The 16,374-nt window shown below is 39.1% G+C and overlaps 1 protein-coding gene across 1 annotated transcript in view; it reads right to left on the bottom strand.

Annotated features, from left to right (window-relative positions):
* Positions 1-330: 330 nt before the first annotated feature.
* Ott (ovary testis transcribed) overlaps positions 331-16,374 on the bottom strand; it is a 40,201-nt gene continuing 24,157 nt past the window's right edge. Inside the window, exons 5-7 of the mRNA NM_011022.1 lie at positions 8,582-8,663; positions 7,726-7,775; positions 331-969 (exon numbers count right to left, since the gene is read on the bottom strand). Coding sequence (NP_035152.1) covers positions 933-969; positions 7,726-7,775; positions 8,582-8,663 — 169 coding nt within the window. The 3' untranslated portion in view covers positions 331-932. The remainder of the gene's footprint in view (positions 970-7,725; positions 7,776-8,581; positions 8,664-16,374) is intronic.

Genomic DNA, 16,374 nt, shown 5'->3' with positions numbered 1-16,374 from the left:
GTCCTGGGTTCAGTCCTCAGCTCTGGGGAAAAAAAGACAAAATAACAAAAAGATCCCCCAAAAAAGGTAAATTACATTTTCTTTAGTGTTTATGTTGTGTGCACATATGTGTGTGTGTGTGTGTGTGTGTGTGTGTGTCTGTGTGTGTGTGTGTGTGTGTACATGAAGGATGTTAGAGGAAAATTTGTAGGAAAGAGTTCTAAGATTTGGGCAGGCTTGGTGTCAGCAGTGTTATCTCACTGACCCTAAGGCCTGCCTGGGCTCCAGTCATAGAACTGAAACAAACAAACAAACAAACAAACAAACAAACAAACAAACACAAAAAAGAAATAACAATGTTCACAACTCTTTATTGAATTTCATGTGTTTGCAAATCCAACAATAAAAAAGTTACATGTAGAATTCTGACAAAAGTAAGAAAAAATTAAGTTGCCTTTCATGTTACAGTAAAATGGAAAAGAAAAAAAAAGCTTACTAGTGTAATACTCATACAGTTGAAGTCATTCACATGGATTGCTTTTGTGCATAAAACCTTCTTATCACTTGTATGGGTTCCAGAGCTTAAGGATTATGGTAAATTACACAGTTTCTCTAACATTGAAAAAAAAAATCCCATGTATTCTGAAAATAGCTGATTTCTTAAAACAACCCCATTGAAACCAGCATTCATCTTGCTCATCTCCTTGTTCTTTTATGCAAACAGTACTAAACACTTTTTCTTCAAATAGCTTAGTATGAACAGAATCCTGACATTTAATCCTAAGAAAGTACATTAACAAGAACAGTCCAAACTCGAACATTATATGAATGTACGTATGCTCTCAAGTGTGGTTCAGTGCAATTAGCTAGCTGCCAACGCCCGAAGGAAAAGGCAGTTTAGTCTTCAGGTCTTCTCATTCTATTATTGCTCATCCTGGCTTCTCGAAGATTCCTTAGTATAGTGTATCTAGCATGGAGCGACAGGTTAGTCTGTGAAAGAGAGAAAAATTCTTTAAGTTGGGGAGCTTAACAATTTAGCAAAAACTCCTGAAATTTGATTATTAAATATAGACTAGAGAGCACAGTGTAGCCCACAATGAAATCCAGTACTTGGAGTTGGAGGCAGGAGGGCCAGGTATTCAGTCATCCTTGCTACAATACTGAATTAGATAGAGGTCAGCCTGGGCTACCTGTGACTCAAAATTCTAAAAAAGAAAAGAAAAGAAAAAAGAACAATGAACAAAGGAAGCAATTGAGCAGGCAAGGAGGCAGGCAGGCCTGTTGTTATTCACCTATAAATGCAGGTAATGGAAGTTTGAAATCTGATTGGGCTAAAAAGGGTGTTCAAGGTACCAGAAAAAGACAAAAGGAGCATACTGAGATGGTTTGAGAAGATTCTGAGCGGGGCTGATGCCTGTTTAAGTTTGGAGAATGTACACCAGCTCTCCTTGAGACTCCAGAATCACCGGTGGTTTGCCTGGTCCTTGGTCTACCCCTGAGGTCACTATGTACTTCACCCACAATAAACAGCAAAATCCTAGACCTTTAATGGAAGAACATATTACTACAAAGACCAAGCAGTGGTATCTTTCACTGTAGAACAAATGGCAGGCTTAATTCTACATGCTCAAATTAAAATGACTGCCCTATATTCAGGATTTACAATCTATTATGTGAGAGCAATCCTAGATACCAATGTCTTCCTATTGGTCTTACTGTACAGCTGAGGAGAGTACCTCTAAGGCTGCCTTTAGTCATACTTCATTCCAGCTTCATCTTATATACATGACCACAAAGCCAAGGTTTTTCCTCATCATTCAGACATTCCCTTTTCATCTTAAAACCCAAGTTAGAAAGGGTTAGCATTGTTGTGAGATTGAGGTAGTTTGTATGTTTTCTGTTTTCCACTTATGAAACACACACACACACACACACACACACACACACACGTACACACACTTTATTTTTTTCTGTTTTAATAAGAAAGAGCATTTATATAAGAGTTTAAGATGTCCTTGGTCTCATGATTCTCTGCACTAGTCTGCCTTACTTATGTGTTACGTACGTCTTCCCCTAATATAATCAGAATCCTGATGGATTAGTATACTTTTCTTATGTCAGCTCATTGCTCAATGAAGAATGTTAGAAAGTTCTTTTAATTTCAATCCCTTTTAAAAGTCTTTTGCCATGTATTAATTTGCTTCTTTGCTCTAGTACATAGTCTACTAAACATGCTTGCTTTCTTTTGTGAGAATCACTCTAAGCCTGTATGCGGCTGAGCATTTAAGTATAAAGGATTATGGGCTAAATTTGTGTTTCAACAGAGGTTTGTTTGAAAATCAGTCTGGAGAGGGGGCTCAGCAGGTAGTTACCTGAGGTTATTTCCAGGCGCTTACATTAGGTAGCTCACATGTGGCTGCAGCTGCAGTTCCAGGGATCAGGAAGACATGTGGACATGCACATGCACACATCCATGCTCACAGTGTGAGAGGGAGGATGATAGTGTAGACAGATGGATAGACAGGTAGCTGGATATATAGACAGACATACTGACTGACTGAGAAAGAAACAGAAACAGACTCAGAGACAGATGCACAAAGACAGAGAGGCAGACAAAGATAATTATAAACACACGTAAAAGAGGTTGGCTTATTTTCCTAACATTTTTGTCCCTCACAAAGGCAGAGAATGGGAAAAGATTCCATGTGTATTAAGGGGGTCTCATGTTTCCTATATGTAAAAGATAACATTATTGATTTCAAGTTGACCTAAAATGAACATGGCTTCTTTAATATCTAATGAGCAAGCAATTCTGCCATTTCATCATAAGTACCCGGTCAGTCTGCACTACAACATCGAAGTTTAGTCTCACTCTTTTTGGGTGACATGTTAGAGTCTTAATTGTGGTGTATGTACCATCAACAAATTCAGCATCAACTTCAGGTCTCCAGCAACTGTCAATTAAGGCACAATAATTAGTAAGTCGCTATAGTGGCCTCCTATCAGATAAGCAACTTTGGGGCCTTCAACTTTGTGTCTGAAGGTCTCAGACACAAAGAGGTCTAAAAGGAGAAGGTGCAGTCAATTAATATCTATGCTCCCTGTAGAACCCATATTCTGAGTCATGGAGTATGTCTGCAGGCTTTTCCCTGCTGTTGAGAAAACTCAGGCCTCTAATGCATTGTGTGCTTTACCACTGAATTATACTCCTATCGCTAGGTATTGTAATCAATTTACTTTACATCTTTAGGTGAGTTTTCACCTGTTAGACAGGAATCCAGTTCTACTCCTTTTTAAGTGTAGTATATTTTGGAACAAAAGTAATCTAAACTTCCATAGGATGAAAATGGATTTGTGAGTGTCTTGGACTAGGATGCAGAGAACATGGGGCAAGAAAGGTCTGCATGAAGAGTGTCTCAGTAGGAGCATGGCAATTTGGAGGCAAACAGTGAAAATGTTCAAAAATTACATCAGGATGAAGACTGCACACCTCATAATCTACTAAAAGCCACAGAATTGTGTAGTCTAACTACATAATATAAAAATTGTAGCTTAGTAAAATTCATCAAAGCTGTGCCTTATAATTTTACTTCTTGGTAGGTAGAGGCAGTGTCTTAGTCAGAGTTTCTATTCCTGCATAAACATCATGAACAAGAAGCAAGCTGGGGTGAAAAAGGTTTATTTGGCTTACACTTCCATACTGCTGTTCATCACCAAGGAAGTCAGGACTGGATCTCAAGCAGGTCAGGAAGCAGAATCTGATGCAGAGGCCATGGAGAAATATTCTTTACTGGCTTGCCTCCTCTGGCTTGCTCAGGCTGCTCTCTTATAGAACCCAAGACTACCAGCCCATAAATTGTCCCACCCAAAATGGGCCTTTCCCCCTTGATCACTAATTGAGAAAATGCCTTACAGTTGGATCTCATGGAGGCATTTCCTCAACTGAAGCTCCTTTCTCTGTGATAACTCCAGCTGTGTCAACTTAACACAACACTAGCCAGTACAGTCAGATTGATCAGGAGCTCATGAATATCCTTGGAAACAGTGTTTGAGGACAGCCTTGTCTATGAAACCCTCTCAAAAAAAAGAACAAAAATAACAACAACAACAACAACAACAAAACACCAACCAACCAACCAACCAACCAACCAAACAAACAAACAAACAAACCAAACAACAAAGCAGTTGCTTGCTGTTATGTACAACTATACCTAACTACTTTTCTGAGTCCTAACTTCAAAACTGTTAACGTTTCCTTTCCTCATTTATATTACTTTTTAAATAGTGCTTAAACTCCTAAGCCTGTTCAGACAGTCTGGCCACTCTTATTCTTTCTCCGCATACTTCCCCACACAGCTGATGAGTATGTAGGCTTTCTTGGACCCTATGTTAAAAGTCAGGAGGACTTCCTTTCTTTTGCTTCTCCATCTCCCTCCTCCTGGCAGCTGCTGATTTTTGCAACTCATCTGCCCTGTCTCTATGTCATTTTTCTAACTCATAAAATGATTCTCAAAGTTAAGCAAAAAGGAAGAAAATTACAAAAATGTTAGCTGGAGTGTTGAGAGTGCAGAGAAGTGGTAGAGCACTTGCTAGCTTGAGTGAAACCGGAGTCCCATTCTTAGCATCATAAATACTCCAATGAACATGGGACCAAAAATTGAAAGTAGGATCACATATCTAGAATCCCCTAAACCTGGAGATTGATGCAGAAGGATTTGCATTTAAGGGCAGTCTGATTAGATAGAAGGTTGAAGCCATCCTATAATATCACGACCTTGAGGTCTCTCACCCAATAAAAAGACAATGGAAAAAAATGTGGTAGCACATACCAAGAATCCCTCAAACCAAGATTTGGGGCAGGAGGATCTTGACTTTAAAGGTAGCCTGGTTATACAGGAATTAGTACAAAAGCCAGTCCGGCTTCCTTTGATATTTGTTGCAAAAGGCCTCAGGTATGGCTGCTAGTGGGTCTGGTTTATGCTTTGTTGTAATAGGGCTTCATGTCAGTAATCAGTATAGAAAAAAATTGAGACATTGTCTCATGTATCCAAGGCTGGAATTAATATCACTATATACATGAAGATGGCTTTGAACTTTGGATACTATTGCCTCTACCTCCTGAGTCTTGTGGTTGCAGACATAGACCAGTAAACCTGCTATTATGCATTTCTGGGTAACGAACCAAGGGAAACATACATGTTAGACATTAAAAAACTGGACTATTTCCCAGTCTAAGAAGGAAGATTTTACTGGGGAGGTAAATTAATCCCGGGGAAAAGTTTTATCATATACAGTCTCACTTTGCCATGAAACAACAAATGTCCAAAGGCTGTGTTGCCTTTGGGATAGTTATTTTAGTTGTTATAGTCAGTAGTTCTGCATGACCAAGTTACTTTCTGTATTGTTATAAATACTGTTACTTTTAGGCCTTGAGTGGACTAAACAGTGTTTGAGGAGAGGATGAAAGTTCGATGTTAGTTCAATGTTAGTAATATTTATAAATTAGATCAATATTACATTCCTTCCTCCCCTTCCTTTACCTCTCCCTCCATCCTTGCCTCCCTCCCTTCCTTTTGCAGTGCTAGTCATGGAACTCAGCACTAAAAGATTCTACACAGGCACTCTACTGACTACTTTCATATTAGTTTCCTTATAAAAAATTTCCCTCCCTCCCTCCCTCCCTCCCTCCCTCCCTCCCTCCCTCCTTCCTTCCTTCCTTCCTTCCTCAATATACCACCAAGCTGTAGTGGTAGTACATGCCTTTAACCCAAGCACATGGGAGGTAGAGACAGGCATATCTTTGAATTCATAGCCAGGCTGGCCTACAGAGTGAATTCTAGGACAGTCAAGCCTACATAGAGAAACCCTGCCTCAAAACTAAATAAAAGAAAACAAAACAACAAACCAAAGAAAAAACCCACCGAACCCTTCCCCCAAATCAAAAGCCAAAGGAAAACAATACAACAATATATTCCTGGGTTAGCCTAATGCAATCTATAGGACAAAGATAGAAGTGGAAGCCAGGAAGGACAGTAAGAAGGTTGCAATTTCAGAAGAAATATGTCTTAGTTTTGTTGAAGACAGAACTGGTCTCTTACAGGAGGGAGAGAGAGGTAGTTCAGGTTTTGGTTTTAAAAGAATGGACTCTGACAAGCAGCAAGATTCTGCCAAGAGCTAGAATGATCTAGGAAGTAGATACTTCCCCATAACCTTCTAGCAAGAGGGAACTCAGGGCAAAACTACAATTTCAGGCATGTGTGTCTCTAGCAGACAGCAGCCAACAAACCTGGACATGCAACCTACCAAGCTGGGAGATGATGGATGGGTCCTGTACTAAAGTGTTAAGTGAGGTAATGGTAGATGCCAGGCAGGCATGTTTTGCGGCATACTCCTCATGTGTGGGGGTGGTGAGAGGGCTACTAATGTTTTATCTCGTTAAATAACTCGAGCTTTCAAATCTGGTTGTTGAGCTACTGGTTGAGCTTAAGCCTTTAGAGAAATTTTTAGTCTGTGACTCATTTACTTCAGTTGACCCTGGGAACATTTTTTTTTATATTGTACTAAATTCTCCACCTAGCGACATTTTGACAGCATTTTCATTTTGTGTTTTAACATATGATACATCATGATCTTTGATTGAGCATGTTTTCTAATATGCTAGGCTCTTAAAACCGCAGGTCTGAGAATGTTTTTTCTGGAGACCAAGAACATCAGAAGAGATTTATATTTCCTGGTTTCTTAGTATCTCTTAGTCCTGCCTAGAAGCTCTGCAGGAAGAAGTGACTTGAGACTGTGAGGATGTGCCAGACACCTCATATTGGGTGCCCTACTGGACTTACAGTTGTATTTCCCTACTTATGCCTCACACCATCTTTTGTCCTAAGTTCTTAAACTAGTCCCCAGACTACCATTTCAATGGTCCTGTGTCGCTGGATGCACACCCTTCCTCTATAGGAACCATGCATTCTTCTAAGCTGGCCACAATAAAATGCTTCATTCTAACCCTCCCCTGCCACCCCAAGGCCCAGGAATTTCATTTTTCAAATCTGCAAGACAAGATCTAGAAATCACCTGTCTTTGGAGGATACTGAGTTTTCTTACCTGTCTAAAGCTGAGTTCACCAAGAACTGAGAAAGGCTGCACTCCCAAAGACACGACAAACATTTCCTCTATAACTTACCTGTCTGAAAAATCAACCCCTTTCCACTCTTGCTCCCTGGTTGTGATTATCCTTTTCCTACTCACCAAGACTAAATCCACTGTCTACAGCTATAGAAACTGTTTAAGCAACAAAATATACTGAGCATTCTAGTACTGTAAGAATCATACCTTCTCTGTAATTGTAGGTGTGGAAAGGCAATATGGACAGTAAAATACCCATATATATTTGTAGAAACACAAACTGTGTTTGAATATATCTTCAAGCTTTTATTGATTGTATGATTTGGGTGAAGTTAAAAGCCAAAACAACACAAAAGAAAACACCCCCTTCCTCGGCTGGAGTAGAGTTCATGCACAGTTCCGTGATATATCTTTTCACTCAGTGTGTGCACGTGATGCTACAATTCGTTCCCAGTAGTGCCAGAAACAAGCAACAACCAGCACTAGTTCCTCAGTTTCAATGTATCCTTCTGTAATATGGAAATGGTAGTATCTACCCACAAAGGCCATGTGCTGATTTAATATTCAAGGCCCTTTTTAAATATTTTTTCCTCTAAGCACTATACAAAGTCTGTGTAAAGTTACCTGTCAAAACTTTCATCACTCTCTTCAGCACTGCTGTAGCCGTCTTCTAGCTAAATAGAAAACATTGAGATAAACGATTGAAAATACATCCTTACTCAGTACGAGGTGATTTTTAAAAAATTCTCAATAGCAAGTCTTAGCATTTAAACAATATTCCCTTCTTTCCTTGGTTCTTAATATTCTTAACTATGGGCTTGGCCATTTTGTAAAGCTTCTGTATCTTGGTTAACCACAACAATACCCAAATTTCACCCCTATAACTAAAGTAAGTTGCTTTTCTATATTCCTGTCTCTCTTATTATTTCTACTCCCCAGTAATGGCTAGTCAAGTCATAATGATCCTCTGGCATTCTGTAACTTAACATTGACTGGCTAGTCTTGCAATGGCCAAGATCCCATCAAAAGGGAAAATTTTCTGTCCCCTTCTCCCTTTCCCACCCTCTAACTACTCTTGTGTCTAAGAGGGCTTCTGGCTCTCTAATGTCTTGAACTAGAAATCTCCTCACAACACATCCTTTCCCAAACAAAGCCTGTGCTATTATAGAGTCCCTTGCTCCTGTATTTCACTTTTATTCTTACTGATCTTACAAGTGTAACATTCAATTTCTGATATTGTACACACATGCAAGAACATCCAAGGCAGTGTGCCCTTAGAGATAAATCAGTCTAAGACTGCTTAACATGTCAGAAAACTGTAGCCCAGAAGGTGACATCCCCAAGTCACAATCATGAATACAAATAAATACTAAAATTTTGAAGAAGGAAAGAAGATCCAAAAGAAGAGCCTAGTTGAAAGAAAATAATACATGGAACCTCATAGAATTTCGAGGTAGAAAATAGAAAGTATTGTACTTACCGCTACATTCAGTTCAACTGTCTCATTTCTTCGATGTTCCTGTACCCATAAATAGTCAGTCCTTTCTCTTATTGCAGACGATCTGGTATATGTCATAAAGGGTGAAAAATTAGAAAAAAAATTAAAAACGCCTATTACTAACAGATTTCACATATGCAAATGATTTATTTAATTTCATGTATACATCATATCTGTGCTGATGGATATTCCTCTAGATACATGCAGAGTCAAGAAGAGGGCAGCATGTTTCCTCCATTATCACTTTCCAACTTGTAGGTGGGTTTCTCCTTGACAGTATACCTTGCATTTTCTTGGCTAGTTCGGAAGCTAGGAAGGCCCAGTGACTATCCTGTCTTCCCCATTTCAGCAATTGGGCTAGAGGTTTGTGTAGCATCACTGATTCATGGTGTGGATGATGGGACTTGAACTCTAGTCTCCATGCTAGTACATCAAGTGCTCTAACTCCTAAGTTGCCTCTCTAGACCCCTATTTAAAACTTCTGCATTACAAATTATTTATCTTTAGAGTATTAATATGTAATCAGTTAGAGCTGTATGCTACATTTATGAATTGTGCCAGCAAATGGATGAATACACTAAGAAATATTAGTTTGTGGATTATCTGAATCTGTAGATGTGATTGTATAACCTCAGAAACCATGAAAGTACAAGGGAACATAGTGGGAGTAGGAACTCTAGAGAGCAGTGAAATAGGACAAGGGTGCTATGAAGGGATAATAAGAAAACAGGGTTGAGATTTAACTGAAAAGGAGGAAGGAAACACAGATCAAGAAGAAAGGAACCCTAAATAACACCAAGAATGGTTAATAAAAACATCTATTTTGTTTACTTCACATACATATGTTGTGTCTGAACCTGTGCTCTGAGCAGAACATGGACACTAACTCCATACCGAGTCACACAACATCCAAAAGAAGGTCAATTCCCAGGTGTTTTAACACACATAGGATCATAGGAATTCAGGAGCTAGGTCACACCAGGATTTCAGGATCCCAAAGGCAGCTTGACTCCCAGGAGCTCTAACACACGCACAATCAAAGGAACTCAGGAGCTTGGTCACGCCAGGATTTCAGGATCCCTGAAGCACCTTGATTCCTAGGATCTATGACATCCCCAGGATCTCAGGATCTCAGGGTCTCAGGATCTCAGGATCTCAGGATCTCAGGATCTCAGGATCTCAGGGTCTCAGGGTCTCAGGGTCTCAGGGTCTCAGGTTCTCAGGATACAAGGATACCAGGATACTAGAGACAGCAAGAATCTGAGGAGTTCTGACACAACCAGGAACACAGAAGGGACAGGCTCATGTCCCAGAGAAAACTAGGGCAGGTAGCACTAGAGATAACCAGAGGCAAGCATAAGATCATAAGCAATAGAAACCAAGGTTACTTGACATCATCAGAACCCAACTCTCCCAACACAGCAAGTCCTGGAAACACTATCATACCAGAAAAGCAAGATTCAGATCTAAAAATCACTTCTCATCATGATGAAAGAGGACTTTAAGAAGGATATAAATTAACAGCCTTAAAGAAACACAGGAGAACACAGGTAATCAGGTAGAAGCCCTTAAAGAGGAAAGACAAAAATCCCATACAGAATTACAGGAAAACACAACCAAACAGGAGAAGGAATTGAACAAGGCCATCCAGGATCTAAAAATGAAAACAGAAACAATAAAGAAAACACAAAGGGAGGAAATGCTGGAGATAGAACACCTAGGAAAGACATTAGGAGTCATAAACACAAGTGTCAGCAAGAGATAGAAGAGAGAATGTCAGTTGCATTAAATACCATAGAAAACATTAACACTGTCAAAGAAAATGCAAAATGCAAAAATCTCCTAACTCCAAACATACAGGAAATCCAGAACACAATGAGAAGACCAAACCTAAGGATAATAGGTATAGAAGAGAGCAAAGATTCCCATCATTGTAAATACCTTCTACAAAACTATAGAAGAAAACTACCCTAACCTAAAGAAAGAGATGGCCATGAACATAAAAGTTGCCTACAGAACTCCAAATAGATTGGACCAGAAAAGAAATTCCTCTGGTCACATAATAATCAAAATACCAAATGCACAAAACAAAGAAAGAATATTACAAGCAGTAAGGGAAAATATCAAGTAACATAAAAGGCAGATGTAATAAGAATTACACCAGACTTCTCGCCAGAGACTATGAAAGCCAGAAGATCCTGGGCAGATGTCATATAGAACCTAAGAGATCACAATGTCAGTCCAGGCTACTATACCCTGCAAAACTCTCAATTACCATAGATGAGGAAATCAAATTATTTAAATGGCAAAAACAAATTTACACAGTATCTTTCCACAAATCTAGCCTTACAAAGGATAATATATGGAAAACTCCAACACAAGGAGGGAAACTACACTCTTAGCCACATAAGCATAATTCCAATTCTAACTACTAAAATGACAGGAAGCAACAATCACTTTTCCTTACTAACTCCTTACATCAATGTACCTAATTCCTCATTAAAAACATAGACTAAGAGACTCCATAAGTAAATAGGTCCCACCATTTTGCTTCATAAAGAAATCACAACTCAGTGACAAAGAAAAACTCTACTCAGAGTTAAAGGCTGAAAAGAAATTTCCAACTAAATGGTCCCAAGAAAAAAGCTGGAGTAGCCATTCTAATACTGAATACAATTGACTTTCAACAAAAAGTTATCAAAAAAGATAAGGACACTTCATACTCATCAAAGGAAAAATCTACCAAGATGAACTCTCAATTCTGAACATCTATGCTTCAAATTCAAGGGCTTCCACATTCATTAAGAAATTTTAGGATCTTGGTTATGGGATTCCACAGAAAGTAGTCTGCACAGGTTAGAGTGTGGAATACAGAAGCTAACAGCTTCTGAGACAGATGAGAGCCACAGAGCTTCTGAGGCAGCACCATTTTCAGGCTCCAGACATCCGGCCAATTCCTGGCCAGAGGACAGGTGTCCGCCAGGCCTGGGAGGCCTTTCCCTCAGGATCCGTGGAAGCCATCTTGGTTCCGGGACTCTGAAGAAAGTAGTCTGTACAGGTGAGAGTGTGGACTACTGAAACTAACAGCTTCTGTGACAGGCCAAAGCAACACAGCTTCTGGGAAAGGTCCTGTTTTGGGCCTTCATCTTCAGCCAAGAGGAGGTCCAAACACCAGATAACAGTGGACTTTCCCTGTAAGAGGAGAGCTTCCCTGCAAAGACTGCTCTGACCACTGAAACTCAGAGGAGAGAGCTAGTCTCCCAGGTCTGCTGATAGAGGGTAACAGAATCACCAGAGGAACAATCTCTAAATGGCAAAAGGTAAACATAAGAATATTACTAAAAGAAACCAAGACCACTCACCATCATCAGAACCCAGCACTCCCACTTTGCCCAGTCCAGGGCACCCCAACACACCAGAAAAGCTAGACCGAGATTAAAAGCATATCTCATGATGATGGTAGAGGACATCAAGAAGGACTTTAATAACTCACTTAAAGAAATACAGAAGAACACTGCTAAACAGGTAGAAAGACATAAAAGAAGAAGCACAAAAATCCCTTAAAGAATTTCATGAAAACACAACCAAACAGGTGATGGAATTGAATAAAACCATCCAAGACCTAAAAAGGGAAGTAGACACAATAAAGAAAACCCAAAGTGAGGTAACACTGGAGATAGAAACCCTAGGAAAGAAATCTGGAACCAAAGATGCCAGCATCAGCAACAGAATACAAAAGTTGGAAGAGAGAATCTCAGGTGCAGAAGATTCCATAGAGAACATCGTCACAACAATCAAAGAAAATGGAAAATGCAAAAAGCTCCTAACTCAAAACATCCAGGAAATCCAGGACACAATGAGAAGACCAAACCTACAGATAATAGGAGTGGATGAGAATGAAGATTTTCAACTTAAAGGACCGGCAAATATCTTCAACAAAATTATAGAAGAAAACTTCCCAAATTTAAAGAAATAGATGCCCATGAACATACATGAAGCTTGCAGAACTCCAAATAGACTGGACCAGAAAAGAAATTCCTCCTGACACATAATAATCAGAACAACAAATGCACTAAATAAAGATAGAATACTAAAAGCAGTAAGGGAAAAGGTCAAGTAAAATATAAAGATGGGCCTATCAAAATTAAACCAGATTTTTCACCAGAGACTATGAAAGCCAGAAGAGCCTGGACAGATGTTATACAGACACTAAGAGAACACAAATTCCAGCCCAGGCTACTATGCCCATCCAAATTCTCAATTACCATAGATGGAGAAACCAAAGTATTCCACGACAAAACAAAATTCACACATTACCTTTCCACAAATCCATCCCTTCATTGGATAATAACAGAAAAAAAAAACAATACAAGGAAGGAAACCATGCCCTAGAAAAAGCAAGAAGGTCAACAAACCTAAAAGAAGACAGCCACAAGAACAGAATGCTAACTTTAACAACAAAAATAATAGGAAGCAACAATTACTTTTCCTTAATATCTCTTAATATCAATGGACTCAACTCCCCAATAAAAAGACATAGATTAACAAACTGGCTACACAAACAAAACCCAACATTTTGGTGCTTAGAGGAAAGTCATCTCAGGGAAAAAGATAGACACTACCTCAGAACGAAAGGCTGGAAAAGAATTTTCCAAGCAAAAGGTATGAAGAAACAAGCTGGAGTAGTCATTTTAATATCTAATAAAATCGACTTCCAACAGAAAGTCATCAAAAAAGACAAGGAGGGGCACTTCATTGTCATCAAAGGAAAAATCGTCCAAGAGGAACTATCAATTCTGCATATCTATGCTCCAAATAAAAGGGCAGCCACATTTATTAAAGAAACTTTAGTAAAGCTCAAAGCACACATTGCACCTCACACAGTAATAGTGGGAGATTTCAACACACCACTTTCACCAATGGACAGATCATGGAAACAGAAACTGAACAGGGACACAGTGAAACTAACAGAAGTTATGAAACAAATGGATCTGACAAATATCTACCGAACATTTCATCGTAAAACAAAAGGATATACCTTCTTCTCATCACCTCATGTGACCTTCTCCAAAATTGAACACACAATTGGTCACAAAACAAGTCTCAACATGTACAAAAACATTGAAATTGCCCCATGCATCCTATCAGATCACCATGGACTAAGGCTGATCTTCAATAAAAAAATAAATAATAGAAAGCCAACTTTCACGTGGAAACTGAACAACACTCTTCTCAATGATACCTTGGTCAAGGAAGGAATAAAGAAAGTAATTATGGACTTTTTGGAGTATAATGAAAATGAAGTCACAACATACCCAAACTTATGGAACACAATGAAAGCATTTCTAAGAGGAAAACTTATAGCTCTCCCACAATACCTCTCCTCGGCATATATGCAGAAGATGTTCCAACCGGTAAGAAGGACACATGGTCCACTATGTTCATAGCAGCCTTACTTATAATAGACAGAAGCTGGAAAGAACCTAGATGCCCCTCAACAGAGGAATGGATACAGAAAATGTGGTACATTAACACAATGGAGTACTACTCAGCTATTAAAAAGAACGAATTTATGAAATTCCTAGGGACATGGATGGACCTGGAGGGCATCATTGTGAGTGAGGTAACTCAATCGCAAAAGAACTCACATGATATATACTCACTGATAAGTGGATATTAGCCCAGAAACTTAGAATACCCAAGATATAAGATACAATTTGCAAAACACATGAAGCTTGGGGAGAACGAAGACCAAGGTGTGGATACTTTGCCCCTTCTTGGAATTGGGAGCAAGGCACCCATAGAAGTAGCTACAGAGAAAGATTTTGGAGCTGAGATGAAAGGATGCACCATCTAGAGGCTGCCATACCCGGGGATCCATCCCATAATCAGCCTCCAAACGCTGACACCATTGCATACAATAGCAAGATTTTGCTGAAAGGACCCTGATATAGCTGTCTCTTGTGAGAATATTCTGGGGCCTATAAAAACACAGAAGTGGATGCTCACAGTCACCTACTGGATGGATCACAGGGCCCCCAAAGGAGGAGCTGGAGGAAGTACCCAGGAAGCTGGGGGATCTGCAACACTATAGGTGGAACAACATATGAACTAACCAGAACCCCTCAGAGCTCGTGTCTCTAGCTGCATATGTATCAGAAGATGGCCTGGTTGGCCATCCGTGGAAAGAGAGGCCCATTGGTCCTGCAGACTTTATATGCCTCAGTACAGGGGAGTGCCAGGGCCAAGATGCGGGAGTGTGTGTGTGTGGGAGGGTGTGGGGGACTTTTGGGATAGCATTGGAAATGTAAATGAAATAAATACCCAATAATAAAAAATAAATAAAATAAAATATTATGTATACTGATGAGCTGGAAAAAAATAAATTCCAAAAGTGAAAGTATGACTCTACACAGTGCATGCCAATAGCCATAATATTCCTTATATTTTGAAAGTTTGAAGAAGTATGTAAATACTAGAAACTAACAATTGAAAGTATACTACTCAGTCAGCTTTAAAAATGTGCAACATTAAGGAGGTGAGAGAAAAATCAATAAGGAAGTTGTCTCAGCCCCTAATTCATTCATTGTGTCATTGTAGATAGTTCCTATTTAGACTTCTATGTAAACAAACCATGAAAATATTTTGCTGTTTGTATCAGACACTATCCTCTTATCAAAATGTTTTGAAGATATTTTAATGCTGGTATTCCATGATACCATTATTTAAATAGATTGATATCCATGTTAGTAAAATTTGATAGTACATTCTTAGGGTCATGGTATATTAGGTTTTGAGTCCTTATTCTAGAGGTAACTGTGAAATTACCATGTGAAAAAGAAAGAAAGAAAGGAAGGAAGAAAGAAAGAAAGAAAGAAAGAAGGAAGGAAGGAAGGAAGGAAGGAAGGAAGGAAGGAAGGAAGGAAGGAAAGAGAGAGAGAGAGAAAGAAAGAAAGAAAGAAAAAGAGACTTAACAACAGAAACTGTAAAAATCGAAAAAATAATCAGATCCTACTACAAAAGCCTATATACAACTAAATTGGAAAATCTGGATGAAATGGAAAATATTCTAAGCAGATACAATGTGACAAATCTAACCCATCTACACAGCCCCATAACCCCTTAAGAAACAGAAGCAGTCATTAAAAGGATGTGGAGAAAGAGGAACTCTCCTCCATTTTTGGTGGGATTGCAAGCTGAGACAACCACGGTGAAAACCAGTCTGGCAGTTCCTTAGAAAAATGGGACATAGTAGTTACTACCTGAGGATCCAGCTATACCACTCCTGGGAATATACCGAAAAGGTGTTCTAACATATAACAAGGACACTTGCTCCACCATATTCTGAGAAGCCATATTTATAATAGCCAGAAGCTGAAAAGAACCCACATGTCCTTCAACAGAGGAATGAATACAGAAATTGTGGCACATTTACACAATACTACTCAGGGTATTAAAAGCAATGACTTCATGAAATTCTTAGGCAAATGTTTGGAACTAGAAAAAAAAAATAATCCTGAGTGAGTTAATAACACAACCACTAAAAGAACATATATGGTATACACTTACTGATAATACCCAAGATATAATTCATGTTCTTATTACCCAAGATGTAATTCACAGACTACATGAACCTCAAGAAGCAGGAAGACAAAAGTGTGGATACTTCGCTCCTTAGAAGGTGGAACAAAATACCCATCGGAGGAGTTACATACACAAAGTGTGGAGCTGATGGAAAGGCTATCCAGTGACTGCCCCACCTGGGGATCCATCCC

The sequence above is a fragment of the Mus musculus genome, chromosome X (genome assembly GCF_000001635.26).
Source record: "Mus musculus strain C57BL/6J chromosome X, GRCm38.p6 C57BL/6J".
In the NCBI taxonomy this organism is placed as follows: Eukaryota; Metazoa; Chordata; class Mammalia; order Rodentia; family Muridae; genus Mus; species Mus musculus.
The sequence above is the reverse complement of the archived record's forward strand: the minus strand, read 5'-3'. Positions and strand labels throughout refer to the sequence as shown.